Raw genomic sequence first — 23,939 nt, 5'->3', positions numbered from 1 at the left:
CCTCTATGTCATAATAGACCAGAGAAACAGAGAAACAGCTAACGAACTACAGTCAAACCTCGGATCCTGAATGCCTCCATTTTAGAATGTTTCAGCTCCCGAACGCCGAAAACCCGGAAGGAAATGCTCTGGTTTTTGAACAGTTTTCGGAAGCCGAACATCTGACGCAGCTTCCACTTGAGTGCAGGAAGCTCCTGCAACCAATCGGAAGCCGCGCCTTGGTTGTTGAACATTTCAGAAGCCAAATGTGCCTCTGGAATGGATTGTGTTCGACAACCAAGGTTTGACTTTATAGAGGAAAGAACAGCAGGACAGGGACAAACCAAAAGCAAGCATTTAGGATTGGGGCTCCCTCTCTTCTATTCATCTTAATGATCTCTTTTAAATTTATATTTCTTCTGCCACCTTTTTTTTTTGGGGGGGGGGGTGAAGCCCTGAAGGGTGCCAATAAAACTTTGCCTCCCTGTCTCCAGCTGGAAGACGGTGTGTGAATTTGTGGGTGGCTGATGTCCTTCAGCAAGCAGTTTTTTCATCCCTATCTTTAAAGGTCAGAGGGTGGGACCTAATCCCATTAGCAATGCCCTCTTATCTACTAAGGGAGAAAAGTGGGTTTGGCAGAGGGATCTGAAGGAGAGAGGCTGCAGCACCCACTGGTGTTTTGAAAGGGATTGTTTCAGTTGCAGAGGGCAGCGAGGCAGAAGGGGATGACGGCAGTTCCTCATGCTTGAGTGGAGAACCCTCTGGAGTCCAATAAATATAAATAATACAACAACACTAAACACACATTGGCAAATTCAGTGGTCATTTCTCATGATCTGGCGAAAAGATCATTTCCTTTGCTTGGGAGAACATTCCACTGTGAAGAATTTCATAGCTGCAGTTCCTCTACCCTATGGATGTCAAATGGCTGAGATGGCAAATGTGGATGTCAAATACTCACCATGCAACTCGTATTACATTTCAACCATATTAGATGATTCCAGTTACAGATAGGTAGCCATGTTGGTCTGCCATAGTCAAAATAAAAAAATTCCTTCCAGTAGCACCTTAAAGACCAACTAAGTTAGTTCTTGGTATGAGCTTTCGTGTGCATGCACACTTCTTCAGATACACAGTGTATATCTGAAGAAGTGTGCATGCACACGAAAGATCATACCAAGAACTAACTTAGTTGGTCTTTAAGGTGCTACTGGAAGGAATTTTTTCATATTAGATGAAGCGTTCTCAAGCAACTCTACAATGGTTGCACTCTGTTTCAAATTGCCTGATGCTGCAGTAGAGCAATACTTGTCTCTCTCTGAGTTCAACGGAAAAGGGTTTTTTGTTTTGTTTCTCCTGTTGGTGAACTGACAGCCCTGCAATTCACTGAGGGGCTGGCTGGGGAAATTGATTCAGCTCCTGAGCTGGCATCTTATGGATCCATGCAGATGTGCATCAGTACTTTCATTTACAGTAGGCTTAATTAATTACCCAAGGCAATTTAGCACCACAGCTATTTGTTTCATGAAGCTTGTGTCAAGCGGAGGTCCATCCTGCATGCCTCAATAAACCATAGATTACGTCAAGCTAGGAATGATGAAACAAGGGACAAACAGATGGGGAGAGGAAATATTTGCTGCAGAGTCCCAACAATGAATTAATAAGCAAGCCTCGCTGATTCTGAACTGGGAGAAGATCATGCAATCCATTTTGGAACATATCCAGCCCTTTAATTCTACCCACCTCCAGAAAACTCAAGACGAGAGCCAACGCTACTCAGTATGTGTGAATCATTGTAACACTGTTTTAAGACCATTATGTTTTTGTGGATAGTATCCTATCCCAGAGGTTTTCAACCTTTTGGAGTCCACATTCTTTCTGCAGCACCCCTGTGGGGCTCAGGAGCCCTCTTATGTCACCCTTTGCCTGCAGAGCTGGCAGCCTCTTACCCTTTTTTGAACACCCTCGTGGAGTCTTCCCTAAGCCTCCTCTCCTCTCCCCTCTCCTTGGGAGTCCTCCAGGCGGCCACTGCTGCTGCCCCACACACTGCCCCACAGGGGCCTAGGAAGAGGATGCCTGCAGCCTTAGTGACCCAATGGAGACTGAGCAAAGGTGAACATGAGGCCAGAACCTTTCACTGGGAGGCAGCAGTGGGCGCTGCTGGGCCTGCATGGTGGAAAGGCTCCCCTTCAGCGCTGGGCACTCAGCTTCCAGGCAGGCATTGCACACAGCAAGCACAAGAAAGGCCAGCGCAGTGCCTGCCAGCCTGCCCGGTCTCCCTCACCCTCCTGCTTGCCTACTCCGAGGCTGCCTCAGCTCCTGGCAACCAGCACCCCCTGGCCAGTCCCAGAGGCACTATTCGCCTGTGGAGCTTGTGGTCAGGGCGGCTGCAACAAACAGCTGTGCAAGCCTTTGGGAGGAGGAGGAGGAGGGGGGAAGGAAAGAGGGACAGAGGCAAGTGGTTGCCCATGGCATCCCTGACCATCATTCAAGGCACCCCAGGGTGCTACAGCACACTGGTTGAAAACCACTGTCCTACCCTATTCCAGAGACTTGGGGTCTCAAAATAAGTTAATGAAAAACAGCAAAGTATCAAGTTTAAATGAAGAAACACTTGTGAACAATTGACCATAGCTATCATATCCTTATCAAAGAGATCGGTTTTTAAACTCTGCTCCTGAAATACGCTCAGGTTAAGGCACTGGTGAACCTTCATGGGAAAAGAGTTCTGTCAACCTAGAGCAGCTAGGATAGACCGTATTTTTCGCTCTATAAGACTCACTTTTCCCCTCCTAAAAAGTAAGGGGGAAAGTGTGTGCGTCTTATGGAGCGAATGCAGGCTGCGCAGCTATCCCAGAAGCCAGAATAGCAAGAGGGATCACTGCACAGTGACCCTTCTTACTGTTCTAGCTTCTGGGATTCAGAATATTTTTTTTCTTGTTTTCCTCCTCAAAAAATTAGGGGTGTCTTGTGGTCTGGTGCGTCTTATAGAGCGAAAAATACGGTACCTTCCTACATGCAATAACAACAAATCATCAATCTTGCTTCAACCCCGAAAACTGAGCCAAGGGGAAACCCTGCTCCGTTGAGTTTAAATCCATCCTTCCACCTGCGGTCGGACTAAATGCTAGATTTTCTAACCAACCTATTGAGCGACCCTGCATTAATGCTACACCCGCACACATATTTCCACTCCTTATTTGGAACAACAACTGGTCAAAGAGAATGTAAGTAGGATATTGCATTGGTGTATGCATCACCACATAAGCTTGTTGCTGTTATCCCACAAAGGTATCTCCTTTCAGCATGCTACTTTTGCTGCTCATCTCTTCTGCTACGTTATGAGATAAACTGAGTTCTTTTTGGCAGCTGCCCACAAGCTGTGAGCTGCCTGAGCTAGAGCTCCAAAGTGCTTAGTAGCCAGAGCAAAACTTAAGTGGCCTTTTCCCCAAGCTACCAGTTGCATTATCATCTTTTCAGCTACAGTGGTGCCTCGCAAGACGAAATTAATTCGTTCCGCGAGTTTTTTCGTCTAGCGAATTTTTCGTCTTGCGAAGCACGGTGTCGGAAAAGTTTTGGGAAAGCTTCAAAAATCACCAAAAACCTCAAAAAAGGCTACCACACCGCGTTCTATGAGTTGCTCCTCGAAGTCAAGTCGCAACTGTATTAACGGTGTTAAGAAAAAGGAAACAAACTTGCAAAAAACACAAGACATTTTTGTCTTGCGAAGCAAGCCCATAGGGAAATTTGTCTTGCGAAGCAGCTCAAAAACCGCAAAACCCTTTCGTCTAGCGAGTTTTTCGTTTTGCGAGGCATTTGTCTTGCGGGGCACCACTGTATCCTGCTTTGATTTGTGTGTGTGGGTGCGTCTATTGCTACTAAAATGCAGAAAGTAATCAAGAATGCGTTGGAGACAGGCATTGTTAAAGTAAAATACTTTGAAGTTGCACAAAATTGATAAGCAACTGTAAACCATGACTAGCTGTGCATGAACAAATCATGCCTGCTTTGCTGCTCCCTACATTGTACTTTATTTTAACTGTTCTTCTATGGGACACCATTTGGTGAAGGGTGGGCTACAAATATGTATTCACTAAATTTATGAGCCCAGCATGGCAAACACATCAAATACAAACAATAGATAATATATACAATGGAATATAAAAGTCCCTGGTCTAGTGTGACATCTGAACCAAGGAAGATGGTTTGCTTTGTTTTGCTTTAACAAACCACAACTGGTAAGCCAAGAACGAACCTTGACTTTGTGGTTTGTTTGGAACAAAACAGCGAACCTTCTTCAGACATAATTCTAAGTCAGGGATTGAGGATTGCTTGTTCTGCACACTTGCCGGGAGGAGTAATGCGACACTTGTGTAAACCCCTGTTTGCCCAGTGGGTGGTCCTGCAAAGCTATTTGGTGGGTTACAACTTGCAGAGCGGTAGCCGTATTTGTTGGAACAAACACAACAAAGAGCATTGTGGCACATTAAAGACCAATACATTTATAAACTTCTATGGAGTGGATTCTAGTCCACGGAAGCACATGAAACAATAAATCGGCTAGTCTTTAAGTTTGCACATGACAGTTATCTGGAATGCGTCCAAGGTCTCTTCGGTTCATAGTAGCTCTTTGTCTGCATAGGGCAGTGAGCTTTGCCGAAGGATGAATGTATGCATACATGTGGCAACATACACAAGTGTCAAGCTTCCCATTTTTAAAAAAAGAAAAAAGATTTACACCCTCACAGGCATTATGTTTTTCTGTTGCCCATAGCGCTTTATTTTCTAAATTGCATTTAAGTATTATTGCAGGGGTTTTGGGTTTTTTTTAGCTTGCCTTACAGCTACCTTTCCTCCTTTCATATGCCGCTGCACGTAGCACAGCAAGAAATAATAGTCAATGCTTGGGGGGGTGGGCGGGCGCAGGATGTTCTTGCTTTCCAAAATAAGCCAGGGTTGCTATTCCCCTGCCCCAACCCACTGAAGAGATGAGTCAGTACAAGGACCCAAAGCAGAGTCCACTTTTCCCTTCAGCGTTTGGGGAACACTGAAGCAAATTATTCACTTGACTGGGTGGATTTTGCATTCTGGACCGAATCTGGAGTACAGAGGGATTCTCTTCAAAAATCTGAGACACTCTCAGCCCGTATTATGAAAGCTACTCAAACCTCTCTAAGAGTCAAAAGATCAACAAAAAGCAGCCCCCTCACTCCCAGCCAGGCCAATTACCCAGTTCAGGCATGCTTCTGGGCTACACTCACAAAGGGAGTCCTTAACAAAAGACAAGTCCCCAGGACCAAGTTGTGGAAACTTCAAGAGTTTCCCCTGACAAAAGGTCTTTTGAGTGGTCAAAAGGCCATATTCTGGGAGAGAAAGAAGACAGGTATTATTGATCAAAATGGAGTAGAGATTCAATATATATGGGAGCAGAAACTCAATGTAGATTGGACTAGAGAAGGCAGAATACATCAGAGGTGGTTTATCTTATATACTTTCTTGCCCATTAAGACTGGAAGGTGAGTCCCTGCTCTTTCCCCCATTTGATGCTGCTCTGCAATTGCTTTCTGACATCTCCTCCCTTCACCTCTTCTATGATAGCTGGCTTCCACTGACCTTTTCTTGCCTGCCAGAGTCTCCTGACTGCCAACTTCCCACATAGATCACAAACCCAACCCAGCACCTCCTGCCCGTTTGGGGATCGTCGAAACACAAAATGGTAGAGAAACAAAAAGCATTAAGCAAGCAAAGCTAAAGTGTTGCTTCACTCTGCCCCAAACAGAGATGCTGATCCTTGAGAGAATAATCATTCTATGTACCGTATTTTTTGCTCTATAGGACGCACTTTTTCCCCTCCAAAAATTAAGGGGAAATGTGTGTGCGTCCTATAGAGTGAATGCAGGCTGCACGGTTAAGCCCAAAGCCAGAACAGGGAGACGGAGCGCTGCGCAGCGCTCCGTCTCGCTGTTCTAGCTTGGGGTTAGCTGCACAAAGCCTCCACAGGGCAGCAGGGTGCCTTCACCCCACTGCCCTGCGGAGGCTACGAAGGTGGGGGAAAGGCTGCAACACCATTCCCACCAGCTCCCCAACCTGGTTTGGAGGCTCGTGGTGGGGGAAAGCAGCGGTTCCCCCCACCGCCAGCCCCACATTCTCGGGGGGTAGCAGGAAGGCGCGTGACGCCTTCGTGCTGCTCCCCGACCTGGTTTGGAGGCTGGCGGTGGGGGAAAGCAGCGGTTCCGCCCACCGCCAGCCTCACAAGCTCGGGGAGCAGCGGGAAGGTGCGCGACGCCTTCACGCTGCTCCCCAACCTGGTTTGGAGGCTGGTGGTGGGGGAAAGCAGCGCTGGGCTCCAGAGGCTTCGGGTGAACGCACCTTGAACGCACAGAACGCACCTTGTTTTAGAGGGGGAGAACAAGAAAAAAAATTTTTCCCCCTGTTCTCCCCCTCCTATGGTCCGGTTGCGTCCTATAGAGCGAAAAATACGGTATATTTCATGCCATAAGTCATGGTGATTCGGTGTGCGGGAACAATCACAGTATAGTCACAAGCAAGACCCTCTCTCCCACAGAAATACAACTACTGCATCTCTTCCCCCTCCCCAACTTAAAGTGTAGTGGAAATTATTCCCTCCCATTCCAGTACAGGAAAATGGTTACCATACATTTAGCTCTTGTCCAGTACTAGTGCTTCTTTAATATTTACCCGGATATTATCCCCAACATATACACTGGGTTTTTTTTGGAAAGGCCTTCAGAGGTCATATTTCCTACTTTGCTGTTGAATCCATTCCCTTTGACCCGTCACTGCTATGCCATTAGGACACAGCTTCTTATTTAGCAAGGGTAGCACATTTTCATAAATCTGCTACGACGGTAGATGCTGAACAGGCTGTCACTGTTCATTTAACAGAGTTTGCATTCTGGCTTTATAATTTAGTCTGCTCATAGAATTTGCTTGGGCCTTGATCGGGCTATAAGGTGAGGCCTTCAGATGCGAGTCTCAGCAACCCCCAGCCCTAAGGTGAGAATTCTGAACCAAATCTCCCCACATTAGGAATCACGTTTGTTTTTAACTTCTCTTTTACTGACAGTCAAAGGACAATTCCTTCCCTTCCCCAAAATTGTCTGTGTGTGTGGTGGGGGTGGGGGGGAAGAACTGTACTCATGACAAACACATTTCACTTTAAAATATGCAAATAAAGAGCACAGCCCCATCTGTTTCAATGTGCGACATGCTTCATTATTTCTCAAAATATGGTTCCGGAGGTGGTAAAATTGTGGGGCGGGGGGAGGGAGGGAGGAGGCGTGTGGGAGAGAAGTAGAAGACTCTGCCCAGTATGGTTAGCAAAAAAAGAGACGAGTTCAAGGAAACGACAGCCGTGAGATGCTTTCCAGGATCTGAAGTGGCTTCCATTCTAACACCTACCGTAATGCATCATTAAAAAGGCAGCTAATTTAAAAGATTGATAAAAGCCGACGAGCAAACACTCCCCGCTGCAGCCTAAATTACGAGTGCTGTGCAAGGAGTGACAGTGAAGAGTCAAGCAAAGGGACCAGGGCCTCCCACAGTACTGTCAACTTGACAAGCCTGTGGAAAAGGCAGGGAGACTATGAAAAAATAAAAACCACAGGATCCAAAGCACATAAGACTGGTACATGGCCAAAGCTTCCAAAGAAGGATCAGGCTCTAGACGTTGATCGTAATTTGTAGTTAAGAACCATGTCAGGGGGGTTTAAAAGTTTTAATACTTTGTGGTGGGAGGTGTTTCATTGGGACTGCAGCATGTGAAGATGGAAGATGAAACCTCCTTTCCCAAGCTGTAATCCTGATGAAAAACACTCATCAAACCCACAAGAAGGCTGAGATAAAAGGCTCCTGTGGGTGCCAATGAAAATTTAATGCCTCCTATTACATTTTTAAAATTCCCCGACATGGTTTTTGACTATGCATTTAGTGCGACATGGTTTTGACCCCGAGGAGCCAAGCGGTATGTGCTTGAGTTTCGTGAAAATAACTTCTGAGGCATGCCATGACCCGATAGTATGGCTGCAACCCGACGTACATTGACCTGGAACTGTTTCACTGAGCTCAGTGTCACTGATTCCCAATGAATATGCATGGACTTTTGCCAATGAAATGCTGACCTTGAACCCACTTCAAAATCTGTAGCTACTGTGAAGTCAGCAGGTCTTGGACTTGCACTACACAGAAGTGTGCGAAGAATTGCTCTGGAGATGAGTTAGTAAGCAATGCATGTAACAAAGCTGTTGGACTTAGAACTTCCAAACTCCAGAACCAAGCAAATGCAAAAAGAAAAATCCTGCCTAAGGAAGCTGGCAAAATTGGGAAAGGAGTACAACAAGGCTGTATATTGTCTCCCTGCTTATTTAACTTATATGCAGAATTCATCATGCGAAAGGCTGGGCTGGATGAATCCCTAGTCGGAATTAAGATTGCTGCAAGAAATATCAACAACCTCAGATACGCAGATGACACCACCTTGATGGCAGAAAGTGAGGAGGAATTAAAGAACCTTTTAATGAGGGTGAAAGAGGAGAGCGCAAAATGTGGTCTGAAGCTCAACATCAAAAATATGAAGATCATGGCCACTGGTCCCATCACCTCCTGGCAAATAGAAGGGGAAGAAATGGAGGCAGTAAGAGATTTTACTTTCTTGGGCTCCATGATCACTGCAGATGGTGACAGCAGCCATGAATTTAAAAGACACCTGCTTCTTGGGAGAAAAGCAATGACAAGCCTAGACAGCATCTTAAAAAGCAGAGACATCACCTTGCCAACAAAGTTCCGTCTAGTTAAAGCTATGGTTTTCCCAATAGTGATGTATGGAAGTGAGAGCTGGACCATAAAGAAGGCTGATCGCCGAAGAATGGATGCTTTTGAATTATGGTGCTGGAGGAGACTCTTGAGAGTCTCATGGGCTGCAAGAAGATCAAACCTCTCCATTCTGAAGGAAATCAGCCCTGAGTGCTCACTGGAAGGACAGATCCTGAAGCTGAGGCTCCAATACTTTGGCCACCTCATGAGAAGAGAAGACTCCCTGGAAAAGACCCTGATGTTGGGAAAGATGGAGGGCACAAGGAGAAGGGGACGACAGAGGACGAGATGGTTGGATAGTGTTCTCGAAGCTACCAGCATGAGTTTGAGCAAACTGCGGGAGGCAGTGGAAGACAGGAGTGCCAGGCGTGCTCTGGTCCATGGGATCACGAAGAGTTGGACACGACTAAATGACTAAACAACAACAACAAGGAAGCTGGCATCTTCACTGAAGCCTTTCAAGAATGGACGTCCATCTGTTAGGAGTGCTTTGATAAGGATGCCCTGTCTTTGGTGTTGTGCAGGATGTCAGAACTTAACATCTGAAAGACCATCACCTATGAACCACACTTTTGAAAGGGGAGAGGGAAGAAGACCACCCCCTTTTTAGTAACTACTGTATTAATCCTTGCAGACTGGATGGTTTGGCTCAGGAGAAAGATATGCTGCAGTACAACACTACCACTAGCAGTGCTCAATATACGCAATGGGAAATAAATCTAATAAGGTAACTTCTTGCTATACCTCAACTTTCCCCATCACAGTTGTTGGGGCATCACGTGAATGAACCTTTCATAAAAGGGGGTTGGACAAGGGTACCCTTATAACATTATTATGCTATTTTGCTTAGACCCCCCCATCACTGCAAGGCGTTAGTAGAGACTACCTTTTGTGTGGATAACCAGAATGATAGGACTATTTGCACCTTAAAGAGATCAACAATAAGCCACATTAAAAAGTAACGAGGCTCTGGCTATGAGCAGAACGCTGATAGGATGGGGCCATGGAGGAAACAAATCATAAACATTCTTTTAGCATCTACCGTCCTTGTCAACAGAGGGGCATTGGCAGAAAAGAGAGGCAGGATGTCTGTATTTAGATTCCGCTCAGCAAGTTCCTCGCAACTCCAATTTCACTGGAAAAAGCATTTGTGTTAGCCCTTGAAGATTTCCTCCACTAGATCCAAGCGCCTAAAACCCCAAGCCAACAGATACACAGAAACTCCACGCCAAAACCGAGTAATTCATTCTGAAATTTAAATGCCAACAGTGCAACACAGAGACATGGTATGGTTGTACGAACCTTGCAAAAATATTTTCGTGCTTGCTACAGCAGACGCACATGTGCCCTCTCCTACCAACCCTGCTTCACAGTCGCCTGAGCTGCTAGGCAAACAACATTTCACACTGTCAAAGCACAGCTGATCCTCCAGGCACCAAAACTGAAACTAGCAAGATAAATTCCACACGGGCACGAGCTTTGCTGTATGGCTTCCAGAGCGTTGCAAATGGGATCTGTTCTTCAGAGGTTGCTGATGATATTGCAGCAGGAAAAAAAATTCTGCCTCTAAGCTGCTAGGCTCCAAAATTAGGTAAAAGAGCCCTTAGAGAGGGGCAAAATTCTGCAAAACGAGGAACACAAAAGATGTTCAGTTTTATATTCAAAGTGGAAACTGATAAAATTATGAAGGTTCTCCTACTGTGCCTCACTAATTATGGGGTCAGAGACAATGCCTGTTCCCCTGCTCCATTTTTAATTAGCGTTAGGGACACCACAGTTTGAGTCAGAAAAGTGGATATTGTATTGCTGCACACAGAATAAATGTGGTTCTGTGAAATTGATACTATACTCGGGGGGCAGGGCACATGCAACTTGGCTTACTCATTAAACTAGAGTTCTTCATATATCCAGACTTCAGTGTGCAATGTAGGTGCCTGTTAAACATACTGGTTTCCAAGTTTATGTGTGGCCCAAGCACTGGGCTAAAGGCAGGAATAAATGGCCTTTGCAATGCAGCAATGGGTGTTCAGAAACGTTGGGAGGATTTTGGCTGAAGATCCCCTACGTAATGGCATGTCAGGTATGTTACATCAGATACAGAACAATTCCCATTTCTACTTCTTTCCACAACCCCAGCACACAAGACAGGAAAATGCCTTCTAAATCGATGGCAAACCCCTTATATCATCCCTGATGTGGGTCACTGTGCAGAAGCCCTTCTCTGATTACAGCTGTTGGACTGTAATCTAATATGAAAACGCAGTCTTTTGTTAATAGTGGAAGCCTCGTCTTCTTCTTCTTTTTTTGGCAGCTCACCCACTCCTAGTATGTACAGCTTTAAGGGCATGTTGGGACAGAGAAAAGCAAAATATTAAATTATGACAAGTCAGCCGCAGCTTTTGTTCTCATCTCCTCTCCCCATCTACTTATTTCCACCACCACCGCCATGTTACTATGGCAACAGCAGCTGCAGGGTCTTGATTGACAAGCCTCCTGAGAGGAGTGTCTGGGGAAAGAAAATGCCTCAAGGCAAAGGGGGGGGGATAGACGAGAGAAGAGGGGGGGAAACACTGTCAGCTCACAATACTGGAAAGGATGGCAGACACACAGCCCTTTCAACAAAAGGGACATTCCTGTGTGCCGGTCTGAAACATTAATAAGCCTGTCTTCTTGCACAACTGCATGGAGTCTAGCAGTTCAACCTCACAGATGCAACCAAACCTAATGCCTTTATAAAAGGACGAGGTGGCAGGGGGGACTAACTGTAATGGTTTCTGATAGAAGCAAAGCTTGGCAGCGTCCTAAATGGCTTGAGTCTGCATTACAGGAATAGTCAACCCGAGGATGATCAGGGCGAAGAGGAAGGTGTTAGAAGTCTGATTTGAAGAGACACCATTACATTTGCTATTTAAGTCCTGCTGGCTCTTTTCAGAGAGAACGCGGAGATAACACCGCTTGTGTTTCTTTTCATAGAGGTATCATACAGCTACTTGAAGCAAACCACTTATTAAATAGATAACTGGTTGAACATGAAGCAGCTGGAGAATTCCACTTCTGAGCTTCCCCACCCCAATTATTCATGACACTTTGAATGGCAATGGCAAAGAAAGCATACGCTGTTGCTCAACTGAGGCCAGGGCACCATCTGTACCCCCTTCCTTGAAACGTCCGGTTTAGCCATGGTGACAAATGCCCCGGCTACATCTCATTCGGATTAGAACAACATGCACACTCTACCTGGGACTGCCTCCGAATAGTAAGAAGAGCCTGCTAGACCAGGTCATCGGCCCATCTAGACCAGCAACCTGTTCTCGCAGTAGCTAACCCACAAGCAGGACATAAGCGCAAAAACCTCCTGTGGTTTCATAGACTCAAAGAAGTGCAGAGTTTGAAGGAACCCTGAGGATCATCTGGTCCCACGCCCTGCAACGCAGAAATATGCAGATGTCCCCTATGGGGACTGAACTCTAACCAACTCAAATAGCCATAAAAGGACAAGCAACTACCGTATTGTTCGCTCCATAAGACGCAGCTGACCATAAGGCGCGACTAGTTTTTAGAGGAGGAAAACAAGGGAAAAATATATTCGGAACGAAACAGTGGCTGTATGATTTTTGTGGTTCATGCTGTGGCCACAGACATGTGATCTGACGGCGAGTTTGGGGTAGCCCAATGCAAAAATCCTGAGAATCCATGTGGATCCGTGCTCTGTAACCACGTTTTTGCGCCATTGCACGATCTGCTTTCCAGGGACCATGCATTCGCTCCCTAAGACGCATAGACATTTCCCCTTGCTTTTTAGGAAGGGAAAAGTGTGTCTTATGGAGCGAGAAATACGGTAGCGTTCAGAAGCGTTACTGCCTCTGACCATGGGGGCACAGCACAGCCATTGTGGCTAGCAGAAACTAATAGCCATATCCTTCATGAATTTGGGCAAACCTCTTGTGAAGCCATCCACATGGGTGGCCATCACTGCCTCTCGTGGGATCTGAATAGGTCTTCAGAACAGCGTTCAGAAACTTCAGATGATACTCAAAGCCCTAAGTCCACCTTCCCCCAATGTAGTGCCCTCCGTATGCTGAGCCAGTTACCATCCGCCCCAGGACAGCACAGGCTGATGAAAAGGGTAGTCCAAAACATCAGGAGAGCATCATGTTGAGGAGCATTCTCCTAAACATTGGAACATTGGAGGGCCTTCTCAGTAGTGGCGCCCGCCCTGTGGAATGCCCTTCCAGCAGATGTCAAAGCGATAAACAACTACCTGACATTCAGAAGACATCTTAAGGCAGCCCTGTTCAGGGAAGTTTTTAACGTGTGATATTTTACTGTATTTTTGGTTTTTATGGAAGCCGCCCAGAGTGGCTGGGGAGGCCCAGTCAGATGGGCGGGGTATAAATAATAAATTATTATTATTAATTATTATTATTATTATTATTATTATTATTACATGACTTCTCATGCAAGAACCTGCCTAGTTTTAAGCTTCTCAGAAAATAATGGATTTCTGGGTCACACCAACACATGAGGCACATTTGGCAAGGATACTGGAAAGGGTCTTCTCAGTGGCTGCAGCAGCGTTTTGAACTCGCTTCTTGACCAGGCCTATTTAGTCTCTTCTCAGCTGGCTTTTCACTGGACAGTAGAAGCCTTCAAAATCGCTGAGGGGGATTCGTTTTGCTGCTTTCTTTAAACCTGCCCTTGCGTTTATTTATTGTTCTTTTAATTGTCATTTTACTTCATTTGCTTTTCTATTGCATTTGCATACTGTTACTCTTAGCTGCCTTGGACACTTGGCGCGGAAAGATTATACAGTGGAACCTCGGTTTTCGAACATAATCCGTTACGGAAGACCGTTTGACTTTCGGAAACCAAAAACTGAAAGCAGAAGCCTCAATTCAAAAGGGAAACTCAAAACAGAAGCCGCGTCGGACATTCGGGTACTGAAAAATGTTCGAAAACTTTTACTTCTGGGTTTTTGGCGTTCGGGAGCCGAAATGTTTGAAAATGGAGCCATTTGAGAACCGAGGTTTGACTGTAGATGCAAATAAATAAATAAACAAACCCTCCAAGTTCCATTAAGCAGGGGAGGCTGAACTATGATGTGCTTAGCCGCATCAGCTGAGTCTTGTGAAGTACACAAAATATGAAAGACAGAAAATGATGGACAGAAAGCAAAGTTGCCATGATCACCATCTATCTCTCTTGCATATTACAACAACCACAGCAACATCATCACAAGACTGCAAACCCAGAACCCTCCACAGACTCTCTAGTGAGCCAAGAGCAGTGGTTCATTCCATCAACAAAATTCTGTATCCCTCTCTCATTTTCCTCAATCTCCCAAAAATTCTTGCGCCTCAGGACTGCAAGCAGTTTCTTCCAGTATTTTCTACAGTCACGTTTTGCACATAATGTGCAAGACGGAGACAGATTGGGGGAGGAACAAAAGCTAGTTCAGCGGCAAATAAAAAGGGGAGTTGCTAACTATTAAACATTCTGAAGAAGCACACAAAAGTGACACAGAAACTGAACTGCCTTATTTTTTTGTCTTATTTTTTATTTGAAGCTTAATCTTCATCTCTTCACTGGAAGCCTGCAAGGGCTCCATCTGCTGGTAAACAAGTAGCAGTCCTAAGTAGAAGAATGATGGAGCAAAAACTAGGCTAAGCTATATAGGTCTTTAAGGAATTATGTAATAACAATTCCAAAGCATTTCAAGCCAGGTAAGGCCTCTAATTACCTTTTCTTTCTTTCTTTTTTTGTTTTAGAAAATCAAGTCCCTCCAAAGAAATCTATGGCATCCCAAGGCCCATCACACTTCCATAAATCCCCTTTTCTGTTTACTTAATGTGCGCTGTAATGAATCAATATTCTAGCATTACATCAAAAATTAATTTCCTACTTCCTGCTGGTAGCAACAGTAAAAGGGGCAAGCTACTGCAAAGCAGCAACCATTTCCCTCCCTCACCCACTGGGACATTCTAGCAGTGGGGAAAGCTGTCATACAAGCAATAGCAAAAGGGATCATTTACAGGAATCAGTCCTGCCTTTGTCCTACAGAGATGCAAGCTGGAGTAACAACCGTTTATACTTTGTGAGTACTGCTATGCACAAAACAGAACATACCAGTGCTGATGTTTCTAGGCCTCCCACTGCAAGAAACGTCATTAATTTTATCCCTTATTCTGAGCAGATTTACGCTGTTGTGTTTTATTATAATCACAACGTAAAAGGGTTATTAAAAGCAATCATCACAAGTGTGCTTTTTTACTATTCCTATCTTTGGTTGTGGCTTGCACAAAAAGGCTACAAAGTTGGATTTACAAGGGATGCGGTTTATGTTTGAGACGACACGCTTTTCAAGCCCTCATTTCTGGTGTCCTGTTAGAAAATACGGCCCCGGACGGGTGCCCTGGAACTTTTATGCCCAATCACGTCCCTCTCTGTCTTACTCCAAAATGCCACCCCTGCCTTGTCCATTCCTCTTGTACCATAACCAGCTTTCTAATTGGATTAAAGGTAAGCAAAGGTCAATAATCGTTTTAAAGTTACAACATACTAACTGCTTATTGCTGCAAATCAGGTTTGCACAGGTCTTCTTAGTTAGCCCAGTTTATTTAAAGGTGCCCAGTTTCCCTGTGCTGAATTCGGATTTTGATGGCTAATTCGACAAACCAACTACCGTATTTTTTGCTCTATAAGACTCACTTTTTCCCTTCTAAAAAGTGTGGGTGAATGTGTGTGCGTCTTATGGAGCGAGTGCAGGCTGTGCAGCTATCACAGAAGCCAGAACAGCAAGAGGGATTGCTGCTTTCACTGAGCAGCGATCCCTCTTGCTGTTCTGGCTTCTGAGATTCAGAATATTTTTTTTCTTGTTTTCCTCCTCCAAAAACTAGGTGCGTCTTGTGGTCTGGTGCGTCTTATAGAGCGAAAAATACGGTAATTACCTGACACAAGACTTGTAGCCCTTGGAAAACTTTGGAGGCTAGTGTTTGAACTGCTTCTCTAATGCATATCGTGGGAAATGGATTTGCATTAACAGCCGACTCCAAAATGGAACTGGAACCCTTTCCCTACAAATCAGGTTCAGCATAAAGATTAAGCTAACAGTGCACTGGGAATCTGCCACAGGCCATACTGCCACCTTTAATAAGCCCGCAGTGGCTAGAGCTGGGCTATTTTAAAGCAGCTTTTGCTACTGCCTCTCACCTTCTGTAGGAAGAGAACAACCCACACAAGCATCTTGGCGTGTAGTTCTTCCAATGTAAAGAGTGTCCGAGGCGTGCGGATGAAAATCTTGGTCTTGCCGTAGGCCACGTCGTGTTGGAACCCGCAGTGCTCAATCAGTTTTTTCACAGCCTCCTTGTCCGATGGGAGCTTGTGATTTGGCCAAGTAAATTCAGGGATTATCTTGTACCTGCAAACCAGAATTTTAAAAGAAAGCACTGTTGGAGTTGTGTTTGCCATCTCTGCTCACTCGCAGACTCATCAGTATCATGGTAAAGGGCTACTTTACTTTAAAGGTCAGCACCAACACTTTGAATTGTGCCCAGAAACATACTGGGAGCCAGTATGTACCTTCGTACCTACGGGACCGCCTCTCCCGGTATGCCCGACGGAGAGCCTCAAGGTCCATAAATAGCAACACCCTAGTGGTCCCGGGCCCTAAGGAAGTTAGATTAGCTTCAACCAGAGCCAGCCAGGGCCTTTTCAACACTGGCTCTGGCCTGGTGGAACGCTCTGCCTCATGAGACCAGGGCCTTGCAGGATCTGATTTCTTTCCGCAGGGCCTGTAAGACAGAGTTGTTCCACCTGGCCTTTGGCTTGGAGCCAATTTGATTCCCTCCCCCTCTTTCTTTTTTCTTTTCCTTCTCCTCCTGCGATGAGGTTTCAATATTTTAATGCTGTATTTTAATTTTGTTTTTAAGTTGTATTCATTCAATTTGTTTTTATTATTGCTTGTTAGCCGCCCTGAGCCCAGCCTTGGCTGGGGAGGGCAGGGTATAAATAAAAATTATTATTATTATTATTATTATTATTATTACTACTACTACTACTACTACTAGGGCATCCCCAGCATGACCTCAACAAATGCGATGGGACTTTATCTTTTCCCAGTTCACATGGAAAGGGATTGCAAATGCAGATAATGGAATCAGTGACCTGTGCAGGCTTCAGTCAAACTGGGTTCAAACTGGTTTATGTTCCACGGAGTGTCATCTTACTGTTTGACAGAACATTTGAATGAGCTACTTGACTACCAAGCTTGAAGGGTGTTCCAGTTTTGCAGAATGAAACTCCAGATAAATACACTCAATGGGTTAGAGCAGGGGTCTGCAACCCGCGGCTCCGGAGCCGCATGTGGCTCTTTTACATCTTTGCTGCGGCTCCGGGGCGGATACTAGCGAGGGGAGGAGGCGCATTGTGCGCCCCGACACTCCTCACTGTGGCGGGTGCTGTACTGGCTGTGACGTCGCATGGGGGTGGTGCGTGTGTTAGTCACGCACCGTCCCGACGTCACCTTCCCGCCCGCTGTCAGATTGTGGCTCCGGAGATATATTTGTTTTAAATGTCACAATGGTTTTGCGGCTCCCAGTTGTTGTTTTTTCTTCGGAAACGGGTCCAAGTGGATCTTTTTGTCTTAAAGGTTGCAGACCCCTGGGTTAGAGTATCTCAGTTGATAAGAGGGTGGGGCCTGGATCAAGCAGAATTATTCCTATCTGCCAAGGACTCTTGGGACTGAACAAGGACCTTCACCAGCCTACCAAGTCAACAGGCATTGTGGGTGCTTAAGTCAGAGGCCTTTTCAGGCACAGAAAGCAATAAGAGGTGCAACAATTGGCAAGTCTTCTGCCCTTGCCTGCTCAACAACAATATCTTCCACCTGCTGAATTCCAGCAGTTGTCTCCTGGAGCCAAGAGACAGAGAATGCACAGCTGGCTTTGAGTACAGTTGTCTATATGGCCCAAGAATGCCTTACAAAATCCTAGCCAAAGACAGGAAAGGGCTGCCTATTTATACCCCGCCCATCTGCCTGGGTTTCCCCAGCCACTCTGAGCGGCTCCCAACAGAATAAAAACAGAAGAAAACATCAAACATTAAAAACTTCCCTAAACAGGGCTGCCTTCAGATGTCTTCTAAAAGGCAGATAGTTGTTTATTTTATTGACATCTGATGGGAGGGCGTTCCACAGGGTGGGCGCCACTACCGAGAAGGCCCTCTGCCTGGTTCCCTGTAATCTCACTTCTTGCAGTGAGGGAACTGCCAGAAGGCCCTCAGAGCTAGACGTCAGTATCTGGGCTGAATGATGGGGGTGGAGATGTTCCTTCAGGTATACTGGCCCGAGGCAATTTAGGGCTTTAAAGGTCAGCACCAACACTTTGAATTGTGCCCGGAAACATACTGGGAGCCAATGTAGGTCTTTCAGGACCAGTGTTATATGGTCTCGGCAGCCCCTCCCCAAGTTAAAGCAGAGGCACACTACCAAGCAGCCCTGCTCTCCCATCTGAATTTCTTTGCTCAAGCTTTAACAGCTTATCACCAGCATAAATAGCAGCATTCGGCGTCCAAGGTGACCTCGGTATCTCTTCGGAATTAAAGAAGCTGCAACTCACATATTCAGTCATACAGAAAGGTGCTTTGCCGAAAATGGCGCATAGCTTTGCACCGGAGTGTGAGCTTGGGAGCATGCATGCGCATCCATTTTCATTTAGATCAGCTGAGGAGCTCCTGCTCTGCCACAGGGAGCCCATGGCGTAAATATCTGATCTATTCAGACAGCCAAACTCTTGCTCTTGGTTCCAGCTCTCTGCTTGCTAACCGCGGATGGGGAAAATATTTCTTGGGAGAAAAGATGTGGTGGGAGAACCACACAACTTCTGGACATTGAATTTATCCTACAGGGATGATACCAAGCTGCTCTCTAAGAAACCAAAGCTATGACCACAAAACTACATGCAAAAGATTTTAAAGCAGAGATGTTAAAGGTGGGGAACCAATGGCCCTCTAGATACTGGTGAATTATAACTCCCACCAGCCCCAGCAAGCATGGCAGATGCCATGGGATGATGAGTTGCTGTAGTTCAGCAACATCTGGAAGGCCAAAGGTTCTCCACACCTCTATTAAAGGTCTATAAAACTGGCCTGGTGAAACTATTCTCATTAATGCCAACAGAAATCCCTATACGTGTAAATGTGTGCTATTTTTTTGGCAAAGGGTGTTTAAGGAGATAACAGAAATCACTGGGTTAAAACTGGCTGAAAGTCCAGAGGTAGCATTATTATTTATGATGGGGGTGGAAGGTTCGCAGACTGGGAAGGACTCACTCACAAATTTATTGACAGCTGCACAAGTTATTATAGTGAGGAAGTGGAAGGGGCAAGCAGAATATAAAATGGAAGAATGGTATAAAGAGGTGTGGGATATAGCTATTAATGATAAATTAACATGTGCTATTAAGGTAAGATGGGGAATATGCAGGAGAAATGATTTTGAGGAGATATGGAAGGCGTTTGTAGAATTTGTATTGTTAAAAGGGGTCAAACCATCGCAAGAGGTTTTGAAATTTTGGGAGGTTGGATGGTTACAATGGAATGGTCTCGGGGTGGGGTGCACATTTTTATTCTTATTTATTTATGATTATTACTTTGTAAAAATTTTTTGAAAGAAATAAATAAATCCCTATACAAGTTACCGTATTTTTTGCACCATAACACTCACTTTTTTCCTCCTAGAAAGTAAGGGGAAATGTCTGTGCGTGTTATGGAGGGAATGCCTACGGGTGGCGGGGGGATCTGCTGCAGTCGTGAGCAGAGGATCCATGGTTCCCCTTCCATCCCTCCTCTGTGGTTACAAAGCATGGATCCACATGGATCCTCAGGATTTTTGCATTGGGCTACTCCAAACTCATTGTCAGATCACATGTCTGCGGCCACAGCATGAACCACAAAAATCATATATCCACTATTTCGTTTAGAATATATTTTTTCTTGTTTTCCTCCTCTAAAAACTACGTGTGTGTTATGGTCTGGTGCGTGTTATAGAGCGAAAAATACGGTAGTTTATTCTCCAAAATAAAGCAGGGGGTATATAAAGCCACTACCACTCAACACGACACATTTCAGTCATTTCTGCCAAGCCTCTAGATGGTCCCCAAACAGCTGAAGGCTAGTCAGTTTTATCTTTCCTTACCTGTGAAGGAATTTCTCGTATGTTTGACGATAGGCAAAACCTGCTCTTCGGACCCTGACGTTTTCCAGGAGTCCAAGGTATTCCACCTGATGCCTGCAACGCTCCTCATCAAACAGCTGTGGCGACTTTTTGTCATTAGGCTTAATGCAGCGGACGTAGTATGGTTCCTAGTGGGAGGCAGTGAGGAACACAACAATTTTAATGCTAAGAGCCAAGGCGCAAGGGCAGGGCAGTGCAAATGTAATACTCCAAATCGGATCATCGTTGCAAAGAAAACAAGCCAGAGAATTGCATGCTCCTCTTCCTCCATGCTGGTCCTAAACATGGTTAGGGCTAACCACAGTTCAAAGTGTTGGTGTTGACCTTTAAAGCCCTAAACGACTTTGGCCCAGTATACCTGAAGGAGCGTCTCCACCCCCATCGTTCAGCCCGGACACTGAGGTCCAGCTCCGAGGGCCTTCTGGTGGTTCCCTCCCTGCGAGAATGAGGTTACAGGGAATCAGGCAGAGGGCCTTCTCGGTAGTGGCACCCACCCTGTGGAACGCCCTTCCACCAGATGTCAAAGAGAAAAACAACTACCAGACTTTTAAAAGACATCTGAAGGCATCTGTTTAGGGAAATGTTTAACATTTGACATTTTATTGTGCTTTTAATTTTCTGTTGGGGGCCACCCAGAGTGGCTGGGGAAACCCAGCCAGATGGGTGGGATATAAATAAAAAAAATATTATTATATTATTATTACCCAAACCTGATGTCCTCCAGGTGTTTTAGACTGCAACTCCCATCAGCCCTGAGCACTGGCCATGCCAGTTGGACTGACGGGTGCTGGAATCCAACAGCATCTGTAGGTTGCTAACTTGGGGAAGGCCAAGCTATCCAAATGAAAAAGCAAGCATTGCGTGGAAATGATTGTATTAAGGGTTGCTTCAACAATTTTTATTTATTTTAAAAAAGCATTCAGAGGTTTGCTATGGCAAGTGTTTGGCAAACGACATGCTACACATTTCATGCTGGCCGAGGTTAAGAGAAGATGCGTTTCAACTAGATGCCTGGTTTATTAAGTGATGGAATTAAGTACACTGACAAAGCTCATTTGCAGTGGAAACAAATGGAACCACAAGGAGGAAGGAGAAGGGAGCAGGTTCGGCCAGCAAATGAGAGATTAAGAAACAAACGAGAGGGGTCCCCAGAGATTAAAAAAAACCCAGTCTCACAATGGTCCATCACTCACTACAGCTGTCAGTGAAAGGAACATTAAGGAAAGACCCCTGGTGATCTTTTGAAAGAAGCCCAAAGCCTCAAGAGGCAACTGTAAGGATTTCGTATTTATCAGCCACACTCCATTACACATGGCAGGAGCATAAATCAGTCCAAAGATATTATTTTTAAAAAGGTGCATGGGAAACACCTCTTGTCTTTTATTTCCTGACTTACAAGATCTGCTTGACGAGAAATGAGAGCACACAAACCCCTTAATAAGACAGGGAAGGGAGAAAAAAAGTACATTTAGCTTTTATGGTGCCCAGATATTGTTTTGATCCTGATATAACAACAAATAAAGGTTGAATGAAGGCTTTGGGTGTATCCTTTCTAATAAATGCTCCTAAATGGATGCTTTTACATACCTACTGATATCTTGGCTATTAACATTCTAACGCAGTCTGGTGCTGGAGGAGACTCTTGAGAGTCCCATGGACTGCAAGAAGATCAAACCTATCCATTCTTAAGGAAATCAGCCTTGAATGCTCACTGGAAGGACAGATCCTGAAGCTGAGGCTCCAATACTTTGGCCACCTCATGAGAAGAGAAGACTCCCTGGGAAAGACCCTGATGTTGGGAAAGATGGAGGGCACAAGGAGAAGGGGACGACAGAGGACGAGATGGTTGGATGGTGTTCTCAAAGCTACAAACATGAGTCTGACCAAACTGCGGGAGGCAGTGGAAGACAGGAGTGCCTGGCGTGCTCTGGTCCAGGGGGTCACGAAGAGTCGGACATGACTAAACAACAACAACAATGCAGTCTTATTCCTCATTCCACTGAGTGGGATGGCTCGTCATTCTTACTGTTAGTGAGTCACAAAACGACATTTTAGAAAGGAGGAGAATATTTGCCCACCTTACCCAAAAGGAATATAGGGCAAGAAGCAAATCCCTACAGACAAATGGACTGAGGTTAAGTGGTAGAAAAATCTGAGATCTATACAGGCAGTTAATTGGCATGCCATAACTGACACATTAGATCTTGAACCTGGAGAGTCAGAGCAAAATTTAGTGCATTTATTCCAAAAATTGAACAGGCTAATTTACAGGCCAAATATTCGCGGAGTAGTTGACAACAATTTAGGTGGGGATATAGTTTGTGCATCATTCCCAATCTCTTGTTTAAGGAAGGAACTGCAGGGTAATCAGTCAAATTGTTAAATAAGTCTCTGAGCACTAATTGGCCTGGGTAGTAATCCCCCCACCCAACATAAGAGCTTGTGAATCAGGACTCTTCTATGGTCTGAACAATAAGACAACTCTGCCACTGGCTCCATGACCGAAGACTCTTGACTGTATTACATGCTCCACTGATTTGAATGGAAAAGGGGAAAGTCTGAAGGTCAGATGGAGAATCTAAGCAAAAATATTCGGCCAGAATCAGAGGTACCGAGATTAGCAGGCTTCTAAATTATTATTAAACTGTTTTCTCTTTATTTAAATTACTTTTTATTCACCTTTCATAAAAATCTCAAAGCAGTTCATAATAAGACATTAGAATCTAATAATAATAATAATAATAATAATAATAATCAAACAATAATTTATTATTTATACCCCGCCCATCTGGCTGAGTTTCCCCAGCCACTCTGGGCGGCTCCCAATCAAGTATTAAAAACAATACAGCGTTAAATATTAAAAATTTCCCTGAACAGGGCTGCCTTCAGATGTCTTTTAAAGAGAAGATAGCTACTTATTTCCTACACATCTGAAGGGAGGGTGTTCCACAGGGTGGGTGCCACTACCGAGAAGGCCCTCTGTCTGGTTCCCTGTAACCTTACTTCACGCAATGAGGGAACTGCCAGAAGACCCTCGGCGCTGGATCTCAGTGTCTGGGCTGAACGATGGGGGTGGAGACGCTCCTTCAGGTATACAGGACCGAGGCCGTTTAGGGCTTTAAAGGTCAGCACCAACACTTTGAATTGTGCTTGGAAACATTAGAACTACAACAAAGCAACAAATACAGCAGCAATCAAGTCCAGATAAACTCAATACACTGGCCTTAATACATTCGTGTTGTACTTTTAATGTTTTATTGTGAATTGCTTTAAGATTTTTATGCAAAATGATATAAAAGTAGGATAATTGGTAAGTTCTTAGCAAGCAGGCAGGCACTTGCATGATCTTGGAGGGTTGTTCCATAGGCTGGGTGTCACAACAGAAAAGATCCTCCTCTGGGTTGTTGCAAGATGGATCACTGTTGGTTGTGAAACAACCAGGAGTACCTTGGCTGAAGATCTTAGCGACCAGTTAAGTCTATACCAATGAAGGATTAAGTTGGTCCCAAGTTGTTTAAGTCTTTACAGGTAAGTACCAACATTCTTAATTTGGTATATTGACAGCATATTAGCAACCGCAGCAGGTTTTTTTAAGAAGCGAGATATAGATGATATAGATATAGATATATAGTGCTTTACAAATCTAATCTTAGAAAAATAAAATAAAGACAACAATGAAGTTAATGCTATTCAAGCCTGGACAGTTTTTGAACAGCACATTTTGTCAGCTGTTTAGCACACAATATTACGCTTCCCTCATAAAAGAAAATTTAATGCAACCATTATAACCCATTTATTTAACATATTGGCTTGACAGCTGTAAAGCTCTTAATGGCTGCCAAAGAGTCAGACTTTAATGTCCACGTTGCTGCTCTGAAGAACTCAGCAGTCCTTCTTC

General features: G+C 44.8%; 1 protein-coding gene across 4 annotated transcripts in view; it reads right to left on the bottom strand.

Moving 5' to 3' along the window:
* Positions 1-23,939, bottom strand: part of MYO1D (myosin ID) — a 175,961-nt gene that overhangs the window by 90,099 nt on the left and 61,923 nt on the right. For all 4 annotated transcript variants that reach the window (XR_014518099.1, XR_014518100.1, XM_083469533.1 and 1 more), the window contains exons 15-16: positions 20,003-20,169; positions 16,021-16,228 (exon numbers count right to left, since the gene is read on the bottom strand). Coding sequence is in view for 2 of the 4 variants with exons in the window: in XM_083469533.1 (XP_083325659.1) it covers positions 16,021-16,228; positions 20,003-20,169 (375 nt within the window). In the remaining 2 variants the exon portion in view is untranslated. The remainder of the gene's footprint in view (positions 1-16,020; positions 16,229-20,002; positions 20,170-23,939) is intronic.

Source organism: Podarcis liolepis (assembly GCF_965112155.1).
Source record: "Podarcis liolepis genome assembly, chromosome: 13".
Taxonomy (NCBI): Eukaryota; Metazoa; Chordata; class Lepidosauria; order Squamata; family Lacertidae; genus Podarcis; species Podarcis liolepis.
Note: the sequence above shows the minus strand (reverse complement) of the source record. Positions and strands in the feature narration are given on the sequence as shown.